Source organism: Phaenicophaeus curvirostris, chromosome 9 (genome assembly GCF_032191515.1).
Source record: "Phaenicophaeus curvirostris isolate KB17595 chromosome 9, BPBGC_Pcur_1.0, whole genome shotgun sequence".
Classification (NCBI taxonomy): Eukaryota; Metazoa; Chordata; class Aves; order Cuculiformes; family Cuculidae; genus Phaenicophaeus; species Phaenicophaeus curvirostris.
Genome location: NC_091400.1, coordinates 3,722,442 through 3,746,254, shown reverse-complemented (window position 1 = coordinate 3,746,254; position 23,813 = coordinate 3,722,442). Strand labels below are relative to the sequence as shown.

The 23,813-nt window shown below is 35.9% G+C and overlaps 1 protein-coding gene across 1 annotated transcript in view; it reads right to left on the bottom strand.

Annotated features, from left to right (window-relative positions):
* The window catches only part of CABCOCO1 (ciliary associated calcium binding coiled-coil 1), a 45,953-nt gene extending 22,371 nt beyond the window's left edge, over positions 1-23,582 (bottom strand). Inside the window, exons 1-5 of the mRNA XM_069863837.1 lie at positions 23,257-23,582; positions 22,721-22,833; positions 19,711-19,880; positions 16,408-16,552; positions 12,059-12,131 (exon numbers count right to left, since the gene is read on the bottom strand). Of these exons, the coding sequence (XP_069719938.1) occupies positions 12,059-12,131; positions 16,408-16,552; positions 19,711-19,880; positions 22,721-22,833; positions 23,257-23,292 (537 nt within the window). The 5' untranslated portion in view covers positions 23,293-23,582. The remainder of the gene's footprint in view (positions 1-12,058; positions 12,132-16,407; positions 16,553-19,710; positions 19,881-22,720; positions 22,834-23,256) is intronic.
* Positions 23,583-23,813: the final 231 nt, after the last annotated feature.

Sequence of the window (23,813 nt, the reverse complement as noted above, 5' to 3'; positions counted from 1 at the left end):
TAATGTCTGTCATTTGTATCCAAAATTAATAAAGTCTATGCATGCTGTATGATTTTTCAGTTGCTCTGATTCTGCTTATACACAATAATTTGTAATTTAAATTCACAAAATATGTGCCAATGTAGCAATGTGTTTGCGTTGTCAGTTTTACAGGCTTGGCCTTTATGACTCTGATAGCAAAACCCTGTTCTCTCCACTCATTGCAAACTTCCAGTAATGCTTGGATCAACCAATTATTTCTGGTAATTTGATTATGTACCCTCTTTTTATTATTATTTACCCATTTAACTGAGCGTTCACTAGAACAAAGACAGACAATTAAATAGACTGCAATAAAACTGGTATGAATAACAAGAGAAGGAACTACAGTCAAACCAGCAGTTGTTAGGAAACACAGATAAGACTGAAATCCTGTCTTTAGCTTCTACTGTGTTTTGTGGTGCCAGGGTTGCAAAGAGAAGGATATAATTTTTATATTCAGCAATTCAGAGAGCTATATTTGCAAGTGCAGCAAGGAGGGAGGGACAAAAGATAAAATCTCTGTAATGGCAAAATGAGTAGCGTTTGGCTCCTTATTTCCATCTTGACTATTTCTTGATTTCTTGGACTAAATGTGATTATTAAACAGAAATGAATGGTTCACTACTGAGTTACATACCAGCTTGTGTGCACCTATCAATAGACTCAAGGGGTCATTTGCAAAATGGACAGAAATGTAATGATGCCTTTAGAAATCCCACCGGAGGGCACCACAATGCACCACTGGTAGGATTTCAAAAAAAAGAAAGAAAAAAAGAAAAAAAGTCAGAAACATAGCCTTTAGTCCTCACTTTCTTTTAATCTAGGCCTGCAGGGACAACAGTAATGCTAAAAATTGAAAGTAGTGTCCCGCAACAACCCTAAGTGAGGGTAAAAGCTTTAAATAGGTAATCGCCTTTTAATGCGTAATTAAACATTTTTCCACATGTAAATCTTCAGCTAAGTCCTAATTTTGAAGAATACGAAAAGCTGGCAAAGTATCTTCCTTAGAAGAAAAGAAAATCATTAACAGCCCTAACTGTATAACAGACAGATGAAAATGATGAATGAGTGTCATAAATACAAAATGAATGCTAAGAAAACTCTGAGAGACTGTTAGGCAGATATTGAGTAGAATAAGCTCTAAGGAGCATCTCCATCACTCCTCTGCATTGTTAGAATACCACACACATTGTCAACGGTTGCAATGTATTGTAAATCTATTCATAAGACACAATGTTCAGTTAATCTACAGATACAGACCGGAATTCCAGCCTGTTAGTACCTGAAACTTGCCCACAGCCTCGATTAATCCAAAATCCAGGATTTCTCAAGCACGGGATGTTTTCACAAATCAGAGACCATATTTAGACAGGCTTGCTATAAATGAAGCATGCAACATTCATCTTTATCACTGAGAATCTATGCCATTTCCTCAGACTGTATTCATAAGCCAAATTTGATATGCACAGTCAAAATAAACTACAGAACAACTGCACAGAAGATATTGTTACTTGTGTAGCATTATTTGAATAGAACAAAGAGACCACAAAACCTTTACCAAGCACATGATTCTAACGCTAGGAAAATAGACTAATGCTCGTATTAGCACTCAATTAATGCAAAACATTCTGCGCTGTGAGACCAGTGACTATTTTCTGCAATTCATTTTTACAATATTTTTGGCTTCTTGTAGAAGCAACCAAAAAGATCAGAAGGATCACTCATCATAAAAAGCGGAGAACTCAACGCTAATATATTTCAGCTGAAAAAATCCATGTTTGAGTTTTATCCTGGACACAGCACCACCTGCAATGTAGCTCTGCAGAACCTACATGGGCCCTAGCACAGGTTTTACAATCTGAGACAAAGAGAAAATTTGAGGGTGAAATCAGTCTGGAAAAAAAAAAAAAAAGGAGGGGAGCAAATAAAGTTCATTCAAATACTCACCACCATAGGACCTTATGGTCAGCCAAAGATTCTGCTCACTCTTATAAGTAAGAAAAAGCAAACATTAGGTATAAACAATTAGGTATTCCTCCTCAGCTATTTTAAGCTGCTCCAGAGGAGACTCACTACAATATTTTCAAAAAGGCATTACGCCAAACCATAAAATACTTCAGATAATAGTCTTAATCATGAATCACTCTAAAAGACTCCAGCTGTCATCTCTTCAAGACCACCTTGAGGAGACACAGTGTAGTCTACAAGTCAATATTGTCTTTCTGAGTGCAATAGCTGGAAATACATAATGAAGTCTTAGCTTCTATAAGCAACACAGTCAATTTGAGGGAGTCTCACAAAACACAGTTTAGTTAAGGCTGATGAAAGTTACAGAACCTGTTTCTCAAAACAGCAGAACAAGAGAGTGTGAAACTTGGCAGGGTGGAGCTGGTGGAAGCTGGTCATGAGTCCACACTGAAGAAGGGGATGGAAGGACAAAAATTCCCCTCCTGCTCTGTCGCTACAACCATTAAAGGACTACTGCTTCAGCATCAAATAGCGAAAGAAATAGGATAGGAACTTGGTCCTGGCCTTGTTCTCTCCATCTGCACAGCTGCACACAGGCTACCTCAGCTCGTTCTCTGTAGGTGCTCACTAGGTACAGGGAAATGAGGACACGAAGAGAACACACAAAGCCCAAGTATATGGCTCTACTTCCAGTACCATTTGGCAGCTTCTTCTCATATTTCTGGTGCCTCCTAATACTGTTGTATTCGGACTCTCATGAAAGAATCAAGCATTATGCTTTGGATGAAGTCCATACCTTTGCTAAATGATTTTCCAATTTAAGCCCTAATAAAAACATTTTGAATGATTACACTGAAACTAAACGGTGTTCATGTCTTCCAAAAGTCTAGCAAGCTACAAAGAACAAATAATACAAATGCTGAAGAAAACAGTTGCTTTGTTAATATTCTATTTACACAGCTGTGATCTTAGGAATTTTAGCTATCTGCATATTTAGTAAGCAAGGCAAATCAATGTGAAAAATTGGCATTTCTTGTGTGAAAAAAACCCCAAAAAACTAGTAAAATCAAAAGAAAACTCGCCCCCAAATCTGTCTTCCTCTGCTCCACTCCAGATAGACACGCACGCCTCCCCCGTAACCATGAGCCATGGAGTAACTGGAGAGGATTCTTCACAGACAGATGTAATTTATAACAAAGACAGGAAAAGGCAACCCTAACTCAGAGCTTGCTGCCCTTCCTATAAAGTTCACCTCCTTACTAAGAAAAAGCAGAGAATAATTTGTTTGGTTTCTGTACTCAACCCTTTTTCTTTTATTGTAAAAAGTTTCCATTGTTCTTTTATGTTTTGATTATTGAGTAAGTTTAAAGACTTGCCAAATTGCCCTAGATTGTTAACAGACCACCACTATTTAACTTTGAATGCTTTAAAAAAATAAAGGCACAGTTCACATTAATATTCTATGCCCTCATTTTATTTATTATCTTTTCTTTGAAATTTAAACAATTTTCCTAGCTAAGGTTTATTAAACATAAGTCTAAGTAGCAATATAAGTTACCTCACATACCAACCAGACATCCTATAAAACTCAGCTTTCTAATTAGTAACGCCACATTTCGCTGAGCTTAGCATATTTATAGGAAATCAAAATAACGTTTTATGAATTAAATATTCAAATACATCAGGTTCAATGTTCAGTAAAAATACTTTATGTTGTATCTTATGACAAGTTGTAAAATTCAAGGCAAAATTAGAAAACATACAAACTTTCTGGTGCACTTTAAAAAGGGACTTTAAGAGTTTGCAAAACCAGTCTTATTTAAACTTTGAATAAATCTGTTCTTGTAACATCAACTAAAAGGATAGGAATTTATAAAAATGTATATTGATTCCAAATCATCACAGTAAAGAAATTCTATGCTGTTTATTTATAAGAATATGGTGAACACGTTATTCATAACATAAGGTCACAAGATGCATGAATTCGATACGTAAGTATTCACCCATGGAGATACATTCCCATGAAATATCACATCACTCGTCCATTCCACAGATACTTTTACAAATACAATTTAATCTTCAAGATGATGAAAACCTGCAGATAAAGGTAGGGGGTACAAAAATAGCTCATGGATCTCTGCCTGCTCATTAACAAAAACGATGCTGGAAATCTTGGAAATAGGGCAATTGCTCTGGCAAATCAGTCTCCAGTAAATCACACTGGACTAGCAAGGACCCAAATGGCATCTGCTGGCAAGCAAATAAAAAAATAATGGTGAGAGGAGGTATACTTGACCCAGCAAAATATAAATGTAACACAGTACTTTCCTGAAAATCAGTTTGAACCATGCTCTGATATGTGCAAGCGTTTAGAAAAAAACAATATTATTCTGCAGCAGACATAATGCAGATAATTCAAATAAAATGTGTTCCTTTTGTTGTTTTGTTGTTTGGGGTTTTTTTGGTGGATTCCTTACCTATTCTTGGAATTATCTAAAAAATTAGGATGGAGTTTGCAAATTACTTTCCACCAACATGCAAGCACCTCACTTAGAAAGGTCTTTTGACACAATTTGCCATGCTGGCTGACCTAGAAACCTGCTTTCTAGATTCCTGGTTCCCCAACAATGTGCCTTATGGACAGCTGAGGGCACATCGCAGATCCCAGAATCATCTGGAACTTGCTTCCACAGAGCCAGCTGTGCTGTGTGGCACCAGGGTGAAGCCTGGGCTCTGAATGGCCTTCAACAGGTCTGCTTCTGAGTGAGGGAGTTTGAACAGATGCATGTAATGATAGCAATTCTGTTAGAGTGTTTATTTTTTGTTTTAAATTGGAATTAAATCAAACTGCAAAATTCTCTATGAGAAAAAAATTACTGATATTTACTCAGCTCCAATTGTTTTACGCTGGTCAAGTAAAACAACAAGCAATCCCAAAGAACATCAACAGAGTAAGCTATTCAAGAATAGCAGGAAAGTAAAACAACATTAATATCCCAATAGTCTGTCTTCAGGTACTTAACCACTTTAAAATTTCCCCAAGTCAATACGTTTCTGCCAATCTCATTGTCTTCCATATAAAATTTACATACTGGTTGATAAATATTTTTAAATGTGTACTATAGTCTTCTGATACAGCACTCAGTCATTTGGATCTTAATAACATTCTGATGAGTAGCAGAAACATGCTGCCATTAATATACTGTCTGTCCTTCCAGTTAAAGCCTGCAATTCTTAGTTGACTTGCATTCCAGCAAATGAATAAGCTATTGCTGCTGTTATCAGAACGACTTATGTTTACACACACACACGCATAAAGAAATCAAGCCACTTTCTAAATAAATAATTTAAAATCTCAGAGAGTACATCAGTGTACATATTAATTCCTGTGCAGTTCCAGAAATGTTTTACTGCCAACAATTCAGGGTTTTTTTCCTTTCTCTTTTTAAACATTGCACAGTCAAAAAAAGTGATGCTTTGTCAACAGTAAAACTGCAATAAAAAGTTATGGTGAGTTTCAAAATTTTTTTTCCTCTAGTGTCTTTAGCTTTTCATCCTCCAGGGTGCTGAGCAATGTGACCCCAGTCATTTCTCAGTTTAACTCTGTGTATATGAATAGGTCCATTGAAATTAAAGTTCCCAAGTGCTTAAAAAGAGGCTCTTGTTTAAATGCTGGCTGACTGGGTCAGAACCATAGCGCTCTGCATACTGAAGGCACAGCCTATGTCAGCTATTCAGCATTTTTCCTGCCTGAAGTTTTACTTTTATGACTTCATTCATGTTATTGAATTAAAAAGCAGGTTTGATTTGTAATTGATGTCTTCTAAGAAAATAATTTTAGAAATATTTTGTTAACCATTCTCTAGAGGAAGATTTGCAGAAGTAGTCAGCACTGGCTTATGAATCCCACTAACTCTCTGAAGTTCCAGGGCAACAAAGTTCAGCTACCAAAACTCAAGAATTTAAAAAAAGCTATAGAAGACCATCAGCACGTGACCTACATGGAAGCATAACTGTTAAAGGTCAGAATGTTTCTACTGCTGCCAACTGAGTATACCAAATACATTGTTTAAAAAACAAGGATATTTGCTACTGTGCAAGATACACTTAAAATATTTCGTGCATACAACAGACTGCACTTCTCATTCAGACTAATCACAAGTCCTCCAAGATGTCCCTGGTTATAGCCATAGCACACTTCAAGATCAAAGAATAAATATCAGTGATTTTTGTCAGAAAACCCAGTGGCTCTCCAGCTGTTTACTTCAGTAATCCTGTCTTGGTACTACACACTTCTGTAACAGGCATCAAAAATTTCCCTTCAGACATCAAAAGACCAAGTACCAGTTTTCTAGTTATAAACATTCATAATCGTAAAATAATGAACCTACTCCTGAAAGCTGTAGTTTTGATCTACATAGTAGTAAAAGCAAAATGAACATGCTTTGAATGAAAAAAAATAAATAAGGACATGAAAATTAAAGAAAAACAGGATATAACACAACATCAGTTATTAAAGATACACAATACCAGACTAATTTCTTAGTTTATTTACTAAAATAACCAGTTTTCTAGACAAAAGAAACGTGAGAGACGTGATCAGTTCATGAGAGGGAGGGAATATCATACAGATGGGACTGAATGAGCTAGAAGCATATTCTCTCTTGTATTCAATGACAAATTGTGAGGTGACATTGTAGGGACGTAACTTTTTAAAAACTGACTGTGCACCGGGAGTACCACAGTTGGAAAATACTGTAATAAAGGAGAAACAGAACAGCAGGCCTGTGACAAGGCAGCCACATGATACAGATATAAAATATGCCACTGATTCTAGGACCTATCATGTAAGGTATTCCCAGCAGAGAACAAGAAAGCACTATTGATATGTACAAGGCCTTTCTTTCATCTCAGCACCAATATTATGAGCAGATTGGTCACTTATGTTCAAACAAAACTGATTTTAAATGGAACTATTAGAGAAGAAGGCCAACAGGATGACTTGAGGCTGGTACCTATGTAAGAACACATATATCAAAAGCCTATCTTAAAAGCAAAGATTAGAGGAGGCTGGCTTTTCTAGTTTAGCTAAATGAATGCTGACAATAAGATTGCTGTCTCTTTATACGCTAGAAAAATAAACGCTGGGGAACGGAATAAGAACTAAAGGTCAATACTGGCATAAATTGGCACAAGGACAAATGCACATAAGCTTGTCATGAGTACCCTTAGACTGGAAATTAGAAGTTTTATAACTATTACAAAAACCAGGCACCAGGAAAGCTTTCTAGCTGGAATAGCAAAGACAAAAAAGTTACCTTTGTAAGCTAGAGTTTGACATGTTTCAGAAGAGGATTATAGTACTGTTTCCTGTGAGAAAGTGGTACTGGAGCTGACAACTGAAGAGATCCCTCCAAGTCCTATGCTCTTATTTCCTTCAAAGTAGTCTTGATGTCTTTGCCATGGTGATATTTACAAAACAAAGCTACAGAAAATCAACTCTAGTGGTTTTTAAGCATTACAAATATTTGAAACTTTCAAGCTTCGAAAAGCACACACTCCATTAGCTGGGGAATGAATCTCTCCAGTGTGAACTGATATGCTATGGAAATGTTCTGTTTTCATACATCTTTAAAATGCAGATCTTAAGAAATCATTGAGCAAATTTGTTTAAACAATGATTGATTAACCAATCTAAATATGCACACCTAATGAGGATTACATATCAAAGTCAAGTCCCAGACTTCAGGTCTTTCGCCATCAGAAAAAAGCTTTTTAAACTTTCAAATAGTATATTCTTCCTATCCACCCCCTTAAATTTAAACACAGAAGGGATTCTGTTCAAACTTATAAAAAAATCAACCCACAATTGGATAAAGACCAGACATAGTCCGAAAGCTTAATGTTTCAGCAAGTAAGGAATACATGGAAAGAAGGCATTAATGGAAACAGTTTTGGAACTCTAAGTACAGAGGACGATATCTAGTGACTGCTAAAATATTGAATCTGCGCTGCCATTAAACTTAATCTTCGATATTTTTATTGCAAACTGACCCACTATGACATCTCTAAAGAAAATTACATTGTATACTACTATTTCAAGAAGTCAAACTTAGCTAGTCATCTGGGCTATAAAATAGCAGATTACTCCATCAGGCTGGCTAAAGCAACTAGGAATAAAACTAGATTTACCAACCACATTATTTTTATTAGGAAATGTTTCAAAGCAGACATAATCCCAAAAGACCTTAGCCTCATTCCATCCAAAAATACACAACAGAGAGCAGCAAAAACATGAACTGCAGTATAAGGTACAATTTGTAAATGTGAGGAAAAAAATACAAGATGTACTGTAATATATCATCCTATCAAAGAAAAATAAATTAACTGAACATAGAAATAGAAAAGAATAAGAACTACTTCACAATTCATGTATTAACAATTTAAACCTTTGTTATAAGATCTGACATGTGTTAATAGGAATTGCTCCATTGAATCCCTGCACATCAAGATTTAGTCTGTACTCCTTTGGCTTTCTTTGAAATTGAAGGCTAATATAAGTGTACTAAATCACAGCTAGAGAGGAAAACTTCCAGAATGGGAAAAAGGAAAAAACAGTATTTTTAACAACAATATTCCCGAAGAACTTTGCTATGTTAGCACTACATGCATTTTATTTGGATCATAGCCATAAAACAGCTAAAGCACTGCTGCTTCTGCAATCAATCTAAATGTCGGGAACTGCTCATAATAGTAACAGAAAAAAACCCAAAACCCAATGAATTTACTTGGCAATCTTAACACTTCTCAGTAATTCCTTGTGTCGTCATGTTTTCTAACTGGTATTCATGCAATATGATCACCTCAGGCAGTTTGGTTTAAAGGCTTTAGCCAACATAAAAATATCTTTATATTAGCCAGGCATTTGTTACTGGTTTTTTTTTTAAGACTTGAATACTCTCTGTATTTTACAAAGGTGATTCATTATGCTAGCTGCATCAATTGTAGAATAACAATCAGACTGTGAAGTTCCAGCAAATATGTGCCACCTTTAAGTAACCAAAATTTTGTTAAGTGGCATGGCAACAGTTATTGTATGCATAATTTAACTGAGTTTTGAGTCATTTCCCTTTTCTTGTCTGATTTTATTCTACACAGGAAATGACAGGGTCATTTGGAAATAACTGCAGCAAAAGATCAAAAAGGAAACCTGATTGAGAGCCCTGTATAATTGCTTGTGCTAGAGAAAAAATAAAATCCAGTGAGTTTACTATCCATTGCTACAAGATTTCTGTGGAAAACACATACTGCGTTTTCTCTAAAAGGGTATCCATTACAACACTAAGTACTGCCTTTATTTGTTGTAGCCACATCTCTTTTAAAGAAGCAGGTCTTCTCATAGCCTACTGGACTTTTATTCAGCAGGCAACACTTTCGGCACTTGTGGATTTCCTAACGCAAGCCATGTCAGCCAAAGCAAGTCGTTTCATGTGAGGCAAGTAATTTCATTGGCTTGTCTCACAGAATCACTAGGTTGGAAAAGACTCTCAGGATCATCAAGTCCAACCATTCCTATCAGCCACTAAACCATGCCCCTCAGCACTGCATCTACCTGTCATTTAAATACCTCCAGGGAAGGTGACTCAACCACCTCCCTGGGCAGCCTCTGCCAGTGCCCAAAGACCCTTTCCGTGAAAAATTTCTTTCCGATGTCCAGCCTGAACCTCCTCTGGCAGAGCTTGAGGCCATTCCCTCTTGTCCTGTCCCCTATCACCTGGGAGAAGAGGCCAGCTCCCTCTTCTCTACAACCTCCTTTCAGGTAGTTGTAGAGAGCAATAAGGTCTCCCTTCAGCCTCCTCTTCTCTAGGCTAAACAACCCCAGTTCCCTCAGCCACTCCTCGTAAGTCTCAAAGTCTCTGTTTGCAAAAGGAGAAAATACTGTAATTAAGCTCTTAGAACACCATGGTTCTTGTTATTTGGGCAAATGTGGCCATTGCTGTTTGCAGTCCCTCAAGCTAAATGAAAACTTTTCAGACGTCAGCAGTGCTCAGTTAAGAGTAAGGATCATATTTACCTATGGGCTACAGTGTGTCTACACGGGCTTTTTGGCTTTTGCTAACAAATTGATCTACATAGCAAGACAGCAGCCAGCCTTTCAGCACAGTTCTGTCATCTGCTTTTAGCATGCAGATTTCCCATTTGATCTCACACTCCCTTCTGTCCCCCGAGCAGATGCACTGCAGATAAGCTCCTGCACAGCCATACACACCAAACCACATCAGCCCCACTAACTTGTCAGGGTTCAAGCTTCTTCGTCTCAAGGACTGCAAACATGGGAGGTAATACTCTGCCTTGTGGTTAACCATTTCTAAATATAACTATGTTGTAGCAAAAGAACTTGAAGTCTATGCTGGGTTCACCCCTCTCCACATAACACATAAAGCAAGTGCAAAAAATGCCATACATTTGTATGCATAGCTACAATGCCTTAAACTGTTGCTTACTGAAGAACAATGCATCACCCTATCAAAATAAACTCTACAGGCATATAAGCATTGATTTTCTTGGCATTGCACTGTGGTTGGACAAATTAAAGACTGCCATGGAACTCAAGACTACAAAATAGATGGATTAAACCAAACTGCTGCATAGGTAAGAAAGAGCCATAAAAGAGTTATGACTAAAAATTGTCATGAAGGTTTTTATAACAGATATGATTGTAGATTGCACTTGTTCCTTCGATGGACCATCACCAAAACAACTCACAGAAACACATTTCTGCGATTCCCTGGTGGAGGCGGCACTTTCAGCAGACAGACTGCGCAAAACAAGCCCTCTTGCATGGCTGGGGCAGTATGCACCGATCTCAGCCATCCAGAAGTAGGTTTTAAGAAAACACAAAGACATTTCTTTTAAGCTAGTCTACAACTGATAAGATACATTACCAACATTTACACAAGGAATTACTTAATCAAAGCCATATTAGAAATAATTTTACCAATTAGAAAGCACTAGCCAACCATTGATCTGATTAGCTAACATAAAAAACAACCCTAACACCGTAACGCTGAAGTTGTGTTCTACTTATGTAATAACAATTTTCTCATGGCTTTCATCATAGCTGGAATTTCAACCCACCTTGCAAATGATAAGAATAATTTTCAAATATTTGCATGCCAAGAAAAGTCCTTATTTTTTCTAATATGGCTATTTAGAAGCAACACAGGAAGAAATTATCCCACATCATTTGCAGAGTGAAAGCATCAGCTTAAAGAGTAAAGAAAATTTTCCAGTGCATTAACTTTAACTTCACTGCGTGCTGATAAGCTAAAATATAAGTGGTAAAAAAAAAAAAAAATCCACTACTGTGCCTCTCTGAGTAACCAGTTTTCTTCTAACATAAAATATAAATGTAAATCCTTTTGGATGTATTGTAACATATACCCTCAAAACGCACAGTCCAGTTTATTTGATGAATTGAATCTGTCCATTTGATTAAAGGCCACATCCTGCATCAATGCATTTCCCTACATATTTTTTCACATATAAGTTAGAATCCACGACAAAGTTTACAGTCAAGCCAATTCACTATTATTAACTGAATGCTTTCAAAATGCTGAATTTCTAGCTAGCTTGTTTCTTTACAGTCAGTATAATTGACGGTGGCTACAGTAGAAACAATACTCTGTACATAAATATTAGGACTGTGGTCAGACTAGGCTTGGTACACAACCTTTTCTGATCTTGATTACTGTTTTTAAAATAGTTTCAGGCTCATGCATTGCTAATTCAAATTACATGCATCAACTTATAAATACATACACAAAAGTATTCCTGATTTGACACAAATAACATCTTAACCAAGCAAGGCATTTACACTTTCTTGAAATCCAAAATAAATTTTGAACATGAGGATCAAAACATCTAACTTGTATTCTTTAATCAGTCAGTTCATGTTAGTAATGCAGTCATGTTGACACAAAGTTGCTTTGAGCAATATAAAACATATGCCACAGTGCATTCATTAAATAACTCTGCATAATGAGTTCCATCTATATAAATGACTTACCTCATTACTTATCACAAGTTCTTCACTAGCACTGTGGAAGAGGTATTCATATACTTTATAGTCTTTAAATAAGCTGGAAAACAAGACAATACAGTACTATTACAGCTGTAAATCTTTGAAATATAGCATTAAATAATCTGTTAAACTGAGAGTTACTCTCCAGCATGGTAATATGCTGAATTTTAGAAAGAAAAGTTTGTTTAAGTTCAAGTATAACATGTAGAACATTTAATTTACAGGATTTACTATCAGATAGCCATAGAAAATACAGTATCATTCTTGAAAATACATCCACTTTGTCCTTACAAAATTGAAATCTGAAAATACAAAGTTCTAATCTAAAAAAAAGTAATTCCTGAAACACTTATCACCAGGATACTTATGCCTTTAATATCAGCAATAGTGGAAACGAAGGAAACAAAGCCAAATCAGCTTTCATACTCTTGGACGGGCAGCCAGTCCAGGGAGCAAGTTTGATCTTGAAACATCAAAACAATGAAGAATGGAAACATTTATTCTTTCAAGGTCATGTTTCAAAATCAGTGTAGTATTTCCTCAAAGAAAACAAAAAAAAAAACTAGACCGACACACTGGAGTTCTGTGTATTAAAACAAAAGTAATTTCATGTAGATTTTCTCAATGGCCTACAGTATTTCTCTTCCTTAAAACACATATGGCTTTCTTTTCCACATTTAAAATTATTTTTTTGTTCCCTTTCCTAATGATCAATGATATGGCATTTGTTTAATCAAAGGTTTGGTTTGTCACAGTCCATCTGTTACATTTACTCATTCTCTTAAAATCATGATACAAAACTTCTGGCTTCTGTTATATCATTTTGACATATGATTTAAAACACAGCCCTGATTTCATAGCAAGCCCAGGTTGAAGAGTGATTCCAAGAGTTTATCACACTCCTGCCTTATGTACCCATTGAAGAGACAGCAATATTTCAGGGAACATATCCGTAACTGGTTCCTGTGCTTTCCAACTAAGGACAGGACACAGGTTCTTAAAAGAACCATCAACAGGGATGCCAACGCCTCTTTGCTTGGCATCTGCAATGCCACATGGAATACTGAGGCCTGCTGTGAGAAGAGCTTTGCTCAAGTGCCTACTAATGTATAGCAGTCGTTCTTCCAGCCCACAAAAGCAGCTCAGAATTAGGAGATTAAACCACCGGCATGGCCTGCCCCTCTCCCACAGCAACAGTACATCTTCCAGCAGTCAAACGCATTTGTGAAACCTTCAAATACAGTTTTACCTGAATGGGTGCAGATATTTTTGCACGTATGTACAGATGCATTTCCTGATTTGTTGAGAAGTATTAGTGGCAGTGTCATTGAGCATTTGGCTGTTTAACTGTCATATAAAAGTTTTATTCCATAGTTACAGTTATCTCAGTCATTCAATTACCATTAGTTGAAAATCAAATTTGTTTACCAATATGCATAAGAAACTTGGCCACCACAAACTACAAGTTTCCTTCCCCCAAACCCAATCCGCATAGGCAATTAAGTTGTTACAATATTTGCCACTGCATTTGCAGTACATTTTTATTGCAGAACTGAAGTACTCCTGCCACATTTCAGTAGAGATAGAGGAATCATGTTTAAGCAGACTTGAAGACTTAACCTGGAAATGACTCACACGAATTTATGAAAACACAAGCGTCCCCTCACATGCACACCTAATATTCAGTAAAATTCTAACAGGGATTATTTGAAAAAGACAAAAAAAATGTTTTATGTACATCACAGGAACACAAGATTTAAGACATGTATCTTTCAAAGCGCACTGGCAGAATGTAACATTTCAAACTTTTTTCTTTTATTTACTGCAGTGTCTTGGAAAGGAGCCGGATTTATAGCAGCTGAAAATCAGTTCTTCCCCTTCCCCTCTAAACGTGTTATGATGTTCTTTATAGCCTATGTTACAATTTATAATATTTCCAAAACCAGAAGTCATTACTTTTGGCATTTCTGAATTTTATTTATTTCATTATTTTTAATCAGAACTCTTCAGCCTGGCACCCTTAATCCTACATCAAGGAAAGAATTCCTCCATTTAATGCTCTTTAAATAACGTAAATTATACATCAGTATTTATTTTGAAACCACAGTGTAGTTTTCTCTCTTCTATCAGGCATTATATAAAATGCTTTTGTGTTTGTACCTATCATGGACAATTAAAAAGTTCTGTACCGGGGTTTTTAGCAATTACACAAAAATAATTTTACTCACGCAAGTAATATTGTTAAGAATAGATAGCCTTATGATGTCATACAAGAACCTGAAAGTGATTAACAATGACATATTTCTCTAGCTCCACTGCTTCCCGAAAGAAAATGTCAAGCGCTATGTTGATGTATGTTTGCCCAAGGAGACAAGATAAAAAGATGATAACTGTCACCTTCCACCAAACCTGAAGGTGTCATTACAGTTGCTGCACAGTTTGTGCCAATGTGGTTAAGCATTTGTCCTCATTTCCATTATAAATCCCATGGGTTTAGAGCTCATCTGTGAAAATGTGATCTAAACTAAAACATGCCATACTATCTTGAGTAGGAAAAAAAAGCTATAGGCCTATCATTTATAATTTAGCAAGAAAAAATGTTGAAGTAATACATTAATTTGAATTGTAATAAAACTCAGTTAACCTATTTCTGAGTTCATAAAGTTCACAATACACCAGCATAAGAAATGTGCTGATTCGGTTCTTATTTAGAAAAAAAAAGTCCTCAAATGACTGAAATGAAAGATTGCATAAACTGGACACATACGACACATTTCAGTGTACGTGTGTACATCCATGACCTTGCAACAGCCGATACTCATAATAAATTGAGCAGTTTGAACACACAACCACATAGATAGTGCCCCAAATGCCATTCTGCTGCAAAAGTCTCGTGGCTTGATTCTCTTTCCACCCACTTAATACTTTGGTGGTAGTAGGATGGAGCATCTAAGCTCTTGGATGAAATTCTTGTAACAATGAAGGAATCGCTTCACAGACAAGACATCTTTCAATGGATTGTTTACACGAAAAATATAGACGTGCTATTTGGAAAAAACATTTATTTCAAATAAATATACAAAGGCACAGACAGGAAAGGAAAACTAGAAGTAGTTAAGTGGGACATCTTAAATGCCAAGTTTCCTTTTAAGTCAGGGCTAGTACTTGACAGGACATTGTTCTGCTTGTGTACAGAAATCTGAGATATAAAGAGATGTTCTCATTCATATGGGAAGAACCTGAAGCTTTTCATATTTTCCATGAAAAAGAAACAAATGAAAAAAACCAAGAGAGCAGGAGAAAGACAAAATTTATATCCCACTCATAAAAGAAATCACCTATGATGGGCTTAAATCCCCAGTCTGAATCGGAGTATCCTAAAAACTTAAGGCTATCCAGCCTAGTCTGTCTTTAAGAGGAAATAATTTTCTGCATCCAAGAAAACAGTCTAAAAATCTTGTCTGATGTGTTAAACTTTTCCTAGCAAAAGTATGGACTGAAATGGGCTGAAAGGCACAGGTGTAGGACAAGTGTGTGAACACACATCGCAATAGGACCCTTTCCATTTTCCCATCTGCTTGTCACCAATATTAATGGGTGATAGAACAGCTTGAGAACCATTCTGTCCATCATGTACTGGACCAGTGGGATATGAAAACAGCCCCTGTCCTCAATATGGCATTTCAGTGGAGGAAGGTCTGTCTGTGTCACTGCACAGTTAAGACTTTGCATTGAGAGGTTGGTGATTGGCTGCTATTGGACTCTTATTTTTTTTCTCAGATAAACAACTCAATTACTGCTGTTTGCATCTCTTTCTGTGTCTCTGTTTAAAAGTTGAGATCTGTCATGAAACCTTTTAATGAACTTCTGCTAACTTTGAAATGCAACACTCTTGTGACTTACGTGACCATAAAGTACATAACTTTAAACCACTTAAGAAGTCCACTACAGCTGTCGAGGCCAGACAAATACTAAAACATTACACTCAAAGTTATAGGCAAGACCTAGGTTTTTGTTCTACTGGAATCTAAAAATAGAATGTTTTAAAAGAAAACAAAGAAAGTTCTCTATAAGCTATGCTTTGCTTTCCCTTTTATCACCCAAACCAAAACCCAGAAAGAAGCTTTCCAGCACAATCTTACCTTTTGATAAACTTCCAGTCTAAATTTATTTGCCAGGTTTTGACATCTAGGGTCAGATCTTTACTGCCATTAGATATTCTCTCTTTGTTCTAATGTTATACAAATAAATAATTCTAATTTATTTTATCAGCCAATTTCCCATCACATTAAATTATTCAAATAAGAAATAATGGATCCTGTAGATATAAATACCTGATATTCAAGTAATCAATGACTGCTTTGGCTTGTTTGATGCTGAAGAAATTCAAGTCTCCACTACTTTCTAAATCAGTTTCTCCTATTCCAGCCATTGCTTTTCCAAGTTCTTTTAAATTATCTCCTAGGGTCATACGTTTGTCTGCAAAGTAATCCCAAAGAACAAAAGAACAGGGTGATGTGAGAGTTTGGGGTCCATTTTAATTATAAGACGTTTAATTTAATTATAAGAAGTTTACAAAGTCACGTTATGAGTCATGTAGAAACTTAAAAAGGAACAGCAATCAAACATTTTTGTCTGTTGCCATTATTCTTATCAATAAAATGTGCATTAAAATTCCATCACAAAATCACTGACCCAACTTTATAATGCAAGGATCACAATAAAGGGTGTTTAAAATACCACAGCTTGGCCTCTCACTTATGCAGAGATAACCACAGGCAGAACAGCATGTAAGTTTGAGTATGTTTATCTTTTAAATAAATTTACTACTGTTTATGCATTGTAAAAGACTGTTCTTCTGACCATGCCCCTTGCAATATAAACCAGTAATACAGAAACAGATGTTAAAAAGGCTCAGCAACTTTTTTTTAAGTACTTACAGTCATAATTGATTAAACATGAATATGCATAATACTCCGCATGTATCATCAACCTCGGAAACATTTTTGTTCCTCCCCCTGCCCCTCAAAATTGCTAATTACATTTTTACCCTGAAATTCAAAACCAAATGCGAAACCAGCTCAGAATTAAAATGCAAATTCTTTTTGTTAACTGTCTTGACAAAGACGACAATCTAAAATATATTATTGTTTGCTGAACCATTAAAAAAAAAAAATCTTCCTGCTTTGCCTACAGTATGTGCAATCTCTAGAACCATGGAGGAGTTTAAAAATTAAAAGTTTGGACTACAATTTACTTGTCCTCTTTAAGTCTAAAAAATCTATAGTAGAAAATAGGGAAATATCTACCAGTGGTGAAATAGATTTATTTTCCTTGTTTTAGTTTTCTACTAATCTGCTCCTTGGTTCTTTGTACAAAAAAAGAAAAAAAAAATCTAAAATTTACAAGATTCTGGTCTGTATAATTTCATTTTTCAGTGATACAGCAATCAAACCCCTGAAAATTTCACCTCGGTTTTCAGTAACAGAAGCAATACAAGATAAATAACAACAGTGGAAGAAACAAGAAAGAAATACAGAGTACGTGGAGGGATTGGAATGGGATGAAATGGGAACAAAGTTATGCAAAATGAACAAGCACAACAGAACCAGAAATATCACAGTTAGTAGGGAAGTAAAGACACATAACAAGATCATGAGAAGTCACAACTCCCAGGCCTGGGTGTGTCACCAGCTAGTCCAAATTTTCACTTTCCCCTGCGCAATTGACTTTTCAGCCCCAACTCCCCCTCTCAGGAAGGCTCTCTCACTACTTCCATGAGATTAGGTGCACTTTACCCCCAATGTTAAGAAGATGAGCCAAATCGCATAAGTAATTCATCCTGGCTTCCAATCAACCAAACCCTCCCCCTTCTAAATCTCATTTTAAACTGCTCTCCTTTACCAGCCTTAAATGAGTTTCCACTACCCTCCTTGTCTACATCCATTCTTCCTGCTTCACACTATTCTTGTCATTATGGTCAAATCAGCTTAATTCTCAAGGCTGCGTGGGTCCAGCATAGGGAAGGGAAAGGAAATATTCACTAATGTAAACGACATTAGCATTTTGTTCATAGTTGAAATGTTTGGTCTTGGAACTTCTACCAGCTGAGAACAGTAATTACAAGGAAATTCATCTCAGCCCTGGGCTACAGCATACTTTATAGGATGGATTATTCAGGGAACTTAGCTGTGAAAAAAAATATAAGAAGTCTCCTGTAAGCATTTACAAACTGCATTTTCTTTCCATAAAAGCCATGCATCTTAGCCAATTCCAAATGGATTTTCACAGGACAGCAAAAAGCAAATTCACAACACTTGCCTGCCAAAACTTACGTCTTTACTTCAAAGCATAAGGATATTAAAGCTGTTAAAAAAAAAAGGCACAAAATAATACATTTTTTTCTACAGTCTCTGCCTAAGCACCTATTGAACTGCTTTAGTTGTAATTTTATATATAAAAATAAGAGGGAGACACTGCCATGGAAAATTTCAGCTTAAAGAGTTAAAGTTTGGCAAAGCTTTATGCAACTAAGATCACATTCCTGAAAAACATCAATCAGCTTTAACAATCAGTTGTGCTACCAGTCTGTCTAGTACACATGCATTACATACCGTCTCATAAAACTAATTTCTGACATGTTTCCATTCTTCTCCATTGTTGCATTAATATAGTTAGCATATGTTAAGATACTTTCTCATTGGAGACAGGAAGGACAACTGGAATTCCAATGATCATAAAGCACGTACATACTCTGTCAAACTTCCAAGTCAGAAAGGCCCTTGAATTAAATTACAGTGAAAGAGTATAATGTTATGAGCTTGATTTTAAATATTCATCTCTCTGAATGGAATTGCTGAGTCCTTTTGCTCTTCCTCTGGGATGGACTTTTCTCGGCATAATCACCTTCAAAGTGAATGTTAAGTAAGCATAGTGATCTTTGAAAAATGGGGCTACGAGGATACTGCTACCATTTATTTCTGGCTATTTTGTTCCCACTAGACCAAATTTACATGCTTTGTTGCAAACTTCTTCATAGCCACAGGAGCTTTCACTGTCATTTTTCATCATGATCAGTGTTGTCAGTTTACTTCCCTCGCTGGTCCTTTGTTAACTGATACATTTTGTGCCATAAGTGTAGCATTTGCCATATAGAAAGCTGCCTAAGAGTTGACCTCCAAGGATAAAATAAATGTAATTCACCTGCTGTAATGCTACAGGACGTACTGAATATCTCAAACAGCAGAGAAATGTGCCCAAGGCTACAATGAGTCAGTCACTGAGAGACAGCTGGAATCGGAATTTAGGAGCTCCTTGTTCTCACTCTACTGTAATTATTATTTATTTTACCATAGCAAAGATGAGGTCTTTTCAGGACCTGATCCTTTTGTTCCACATACCGTACAAAACAAAGAATGATGGATATTCAGCTAAAAGACTACAGTCATCTCCAAAGAAAGTTTAATGCCTGCCGACAAGTATTATTTTCAGGTACACAGTATCACATGTCAACATTTAAGAGGAAAATAAACAATTTTACTATTACTTCTAATTAAATATCACTTTATTAAAATTATTAGAAAATATTCTTGCCTTCCACCCCAGATATTTATTTTACAATTTTTAATTATACTTACCACGGAGGTTCTCCAACAGGAAATGTAATAGATCCATGAATCCTGAAAGCTGTACAAGACTGAAGTTCAATCCTTTTGCCCAGCAAAATCCCGCAGTATAAAAATCTAGCAAAATAGCTTCTTTCAAAGACATATTTAATTGTTTAAAATTCAGAATTTCTTCCAGCATTCTAGAAAATAAATGCGGAGTAAAATAATGACACTCAAAAAGGAAAAATTACAGATCCCAAAGTTTAACTTAGACTGCTTGTAATTATGTCTATAAGATTTCCTATTGTTATATTATATATACACACATATACCTTCCTGGAACTTAGCTACATAAATTCCTAGATATAAACATTTATGATCAGAGGACATGCCAACAGCAAAAAGGAAACAAACACCTACAGGTTTCAACAGGCACTGTTTAAATGTTAAGATATGATTAATGAAATCATGATTTAAGAGCATTACAAAAACCAAAGATAAATACAGCCAAAAAAAATAGAAAGGACCCAGTGTTTGTTCAGGAAGGAATTTGTAGGCTGAAATGGATCAACTAGTCTCCACTTTCTACTACCACTCTGATTCTGATTTAGATAGTTTTACAGTATTAAATAGATCTTGCTTCCCTTTCAAGATTATTTTTCATGCAGCCTCTGAAGAAAAATTACATTTGAAAAAGAATGTAAATAATACAATATAAAATTACTCAAAGTAGTTAAAATATTTAGAAGTTTAAATTCTACTTTCATAATGGTCAAGACATTTAAGAAGAGCTTTATACTATTTTACTGGCACACTAGATTTTTTCCACTTACTTTAACTTGAAAAACTAAAGAAAAAATACAGACCATGCTGCTGCTGACACACTTACATCTATTCCAAACATGGTATTAGTTATGTCTTTTATAACAATTGTGTATATTTTTCCATGTGAAGACAGGGGATCAAGGCTGGAACTTCAGTTTGCAGTTCTTCCAATATAACTTCAGCCATGTCTCAGGTAGTTAAGTTTTACATTAAAGCAACTCTTGGCTTCTTAACGATACCTGACAATACATGTGCCAGTTGTTATAACAGCTTCTAGTCCCCTGTAAAGGAGCAGAATTTTTTTCCACCTCTTCTCATTCCTTCCCACAAAGGGCATTAATCTCAGACTTACTGATAGGCAACCATTAGTATTTCAGGGTTTTCATCAAGCCAATAGAGATGCACTGTCAAATAAGGTGAGTTTCTTTTTTTAATTAAAGCCTCAGCAGCTAAGAAAGTGAAGCATATAATTCAATCAGTTTTGTTTAAAACATGTATTCCTTTGTTCTGCATGACAAATTTGTACGGCTGTACACATGCAAGTCAGTTAAAAACACTTAACTGTGTACTGAAATAGAAGCGGAATGCGGCCAGCTGAACTTTCCAAGGTTTGGAACAGTCTATATCCTCTCTTTCTGAAGCTTCTGCCAACTCTGTGTTTTCATAATCAGAGCTTCTCAGGGATTTAGATTTTCTCTGATGCTGCTAACAATGCCAATACACATCTTTTCAGTATTCTGCTAGGCGTGTCACTGACAACACTGTCTATAATGATTGGGAAACGAGGGGGCATTTAGGCTTCCTAGCTACCCTGATTGCTATTCCTTCATGGAAGGTGTTCAAGTCCTGCAGAGATGGACAAAAGTATAAAGCTCCATGGTAGATGGGAATGCAGGACATAAAAATTCTCATACCGAGTCAGATCTATTCTGATTTTCTAACCTTAGCTGTGGCCTTCAAACGGCTCTTGTGTATAGAAATGGCGCACTGTGGTAAACTAACAAAATTTCAGTGCTGCTGCTAAACTGCTTAGAGTGCAGAAAATACACTGTAATATCCTCTTTTCAGTAAGATATGGTGTAGTGTGTATACATAAAAATACATATGTGAACAGCTGAGACTAAGAAGCGATGTACAATCTTTCAATGCTTTTCTTCTTAACCTTAATGAGAAAGTTTTGTAAGAAATTGTGTCATTAAACACATTTAAGTCTCCAGTGAGTTGTGCACTTCAGTCTCCTCTAAAATAAGAGGGCTGTTGTGCAACAGAAAACAGTGAATGCAAGGATGTTTTTTATTATTTTATTTGATGGAAACAAATTTTCTTCACAGTTTTCTTAAAAATAATCCCAGAAAGAATGTTTTTGTCCCCTTAGAACAGGGACAAAGAGGAACAGAATATTTTCCAGGAATAATATTTTAATCTCTGTTAAATGGTTTACATATTCAGAGGGACAGAGTTGAATTTTTATTTCCCCTGTCCTCATCCAGCCCTTTGGCTTTCAATTCACTTAGAATTTGTTAGTGGACACGAGGGGTCCTAAAGAATTTGGACATTTCTGAAAAATCCTACACTATCCTAAGTCTAGACCCTAATATTGAACTTCTAGCCTCCTAAATTTAGCTGCTATTAAGCACCAATAGCAAAGGAGAGCGTAGTTACAGGAAAGACAATATGTGCTTACATCAGAAGGCTCTGGCTGCCTCCTATTTCCCCAGTGCACCATAACGGCTACCTGCTAATGCCTTCTTAAGCTTACCATCTCCTTCTGAACTGTTTAAAACTTTCTGATTTTTCAATAACTCATGTTACAGTATAGAATGTTAAATGTTTTAGCAAAAGAAAGTTACCAGGTGAGACTTGTATAAAAGCTCAGTATTGGCCCATTCATATTTTTGTCTTAGTATTTCATTTACAGCATATTAAATAGTACCGTAAACTCAGAAACCATATCAATATGAAATGTCAGTGGGGGGAAAAAAGGAGTTGAAGAAAAATCAAGAGATATTGGAAATACAGTAAAACATAAAAATGAAGTGGAACTGAGTTCAACCATATTCCTTCCTATATTTCATAAATCATATTAAAATATCAATGATTTAACTGAATAATTAAAGACTAATGATGTAGCCATCTCAAAAGAAATATAACAAATGGCCCGTAATTTTTATTTCATTATAATACTGGTTCTAGATTTATCATCATTGCCACTTACTTTTGAACTCCTTCTGCATTTTGTTCTGACAAAGCAGCAATTTGGGAAAGAGAGAGAAACATCCGATCAATAATCTTCTTTCCACCCATAGCATCCTGATCTCTTTCTTCTTCCTACACATACATGTATATACAGGAATACAATTTTAAAATGTTTATTTTATTATGTCAGTAACTAATCTAAATAACACCTTATTTTTAGGAAGTATGCAAGGGATTAATTCAACAAATGCCAAAAAAGTAACAAAGCTGTAATTATATGGCAGCAATACAACACCCTAACACATTTTCACCAGAGAAAAACTAGGCAGATACATGGAAAACAGTATTTTTTATCTTAAATTCATGTGGGAACGTAGTGACATATTATGTGTAGCACAAGATTAAATTAACTTGCACGTAAAAACAATAGAAATATAAAGGTGCGGAAAAAAACCCCATGAATCTGGATTTCACCGACTTGATAGTAGATTGCACAGTAATTAAAATTTAAAATCACTTTCTGCTTAAGATATTATGAGCACACATACACATTACCATGCTATTTTCTCTCCATCCTGTACTTGATTGCATTTTCAAATTTACTGGCTGTGCTGGCTCATTCCTTAACCGAAGTCCAAGATGTTTGCTGCAACACAATGATACACATATAAGAATCTGACACTACTGCTTCAGGGAACGCCTGTACATTTGTAACGTAGAAGGTATTTCCCTATAGGAAATACAAGGATGTACATGTTACAGGGGATAACAAACTGAGTATGGACCAACAATGCAATTCTATCACAAAATAGGAACATTTGATGACATTTTTAGTGGGCAGCACTGACCAAAAATATTTGACCAGAGACTGCAGGAAGGAATCCATTAAATAAACAGAAAAGGGGGGAGTGTGGGGGGGAACCCCTGCTTTGCAATATTTCAGTTGGAAGGGACCTACAATACATTAGCATGGGACAGATAAGGAAAAATATTTCACGTTGAAGATAATAAAGATAATTGAATGGGTTACCCAGAAAGGTGCAAGAATCTCCATCCTTGCAGGTTCTCACGACTGAACTGAACAACACCCTGGTTCACATTCAGTGCTGACC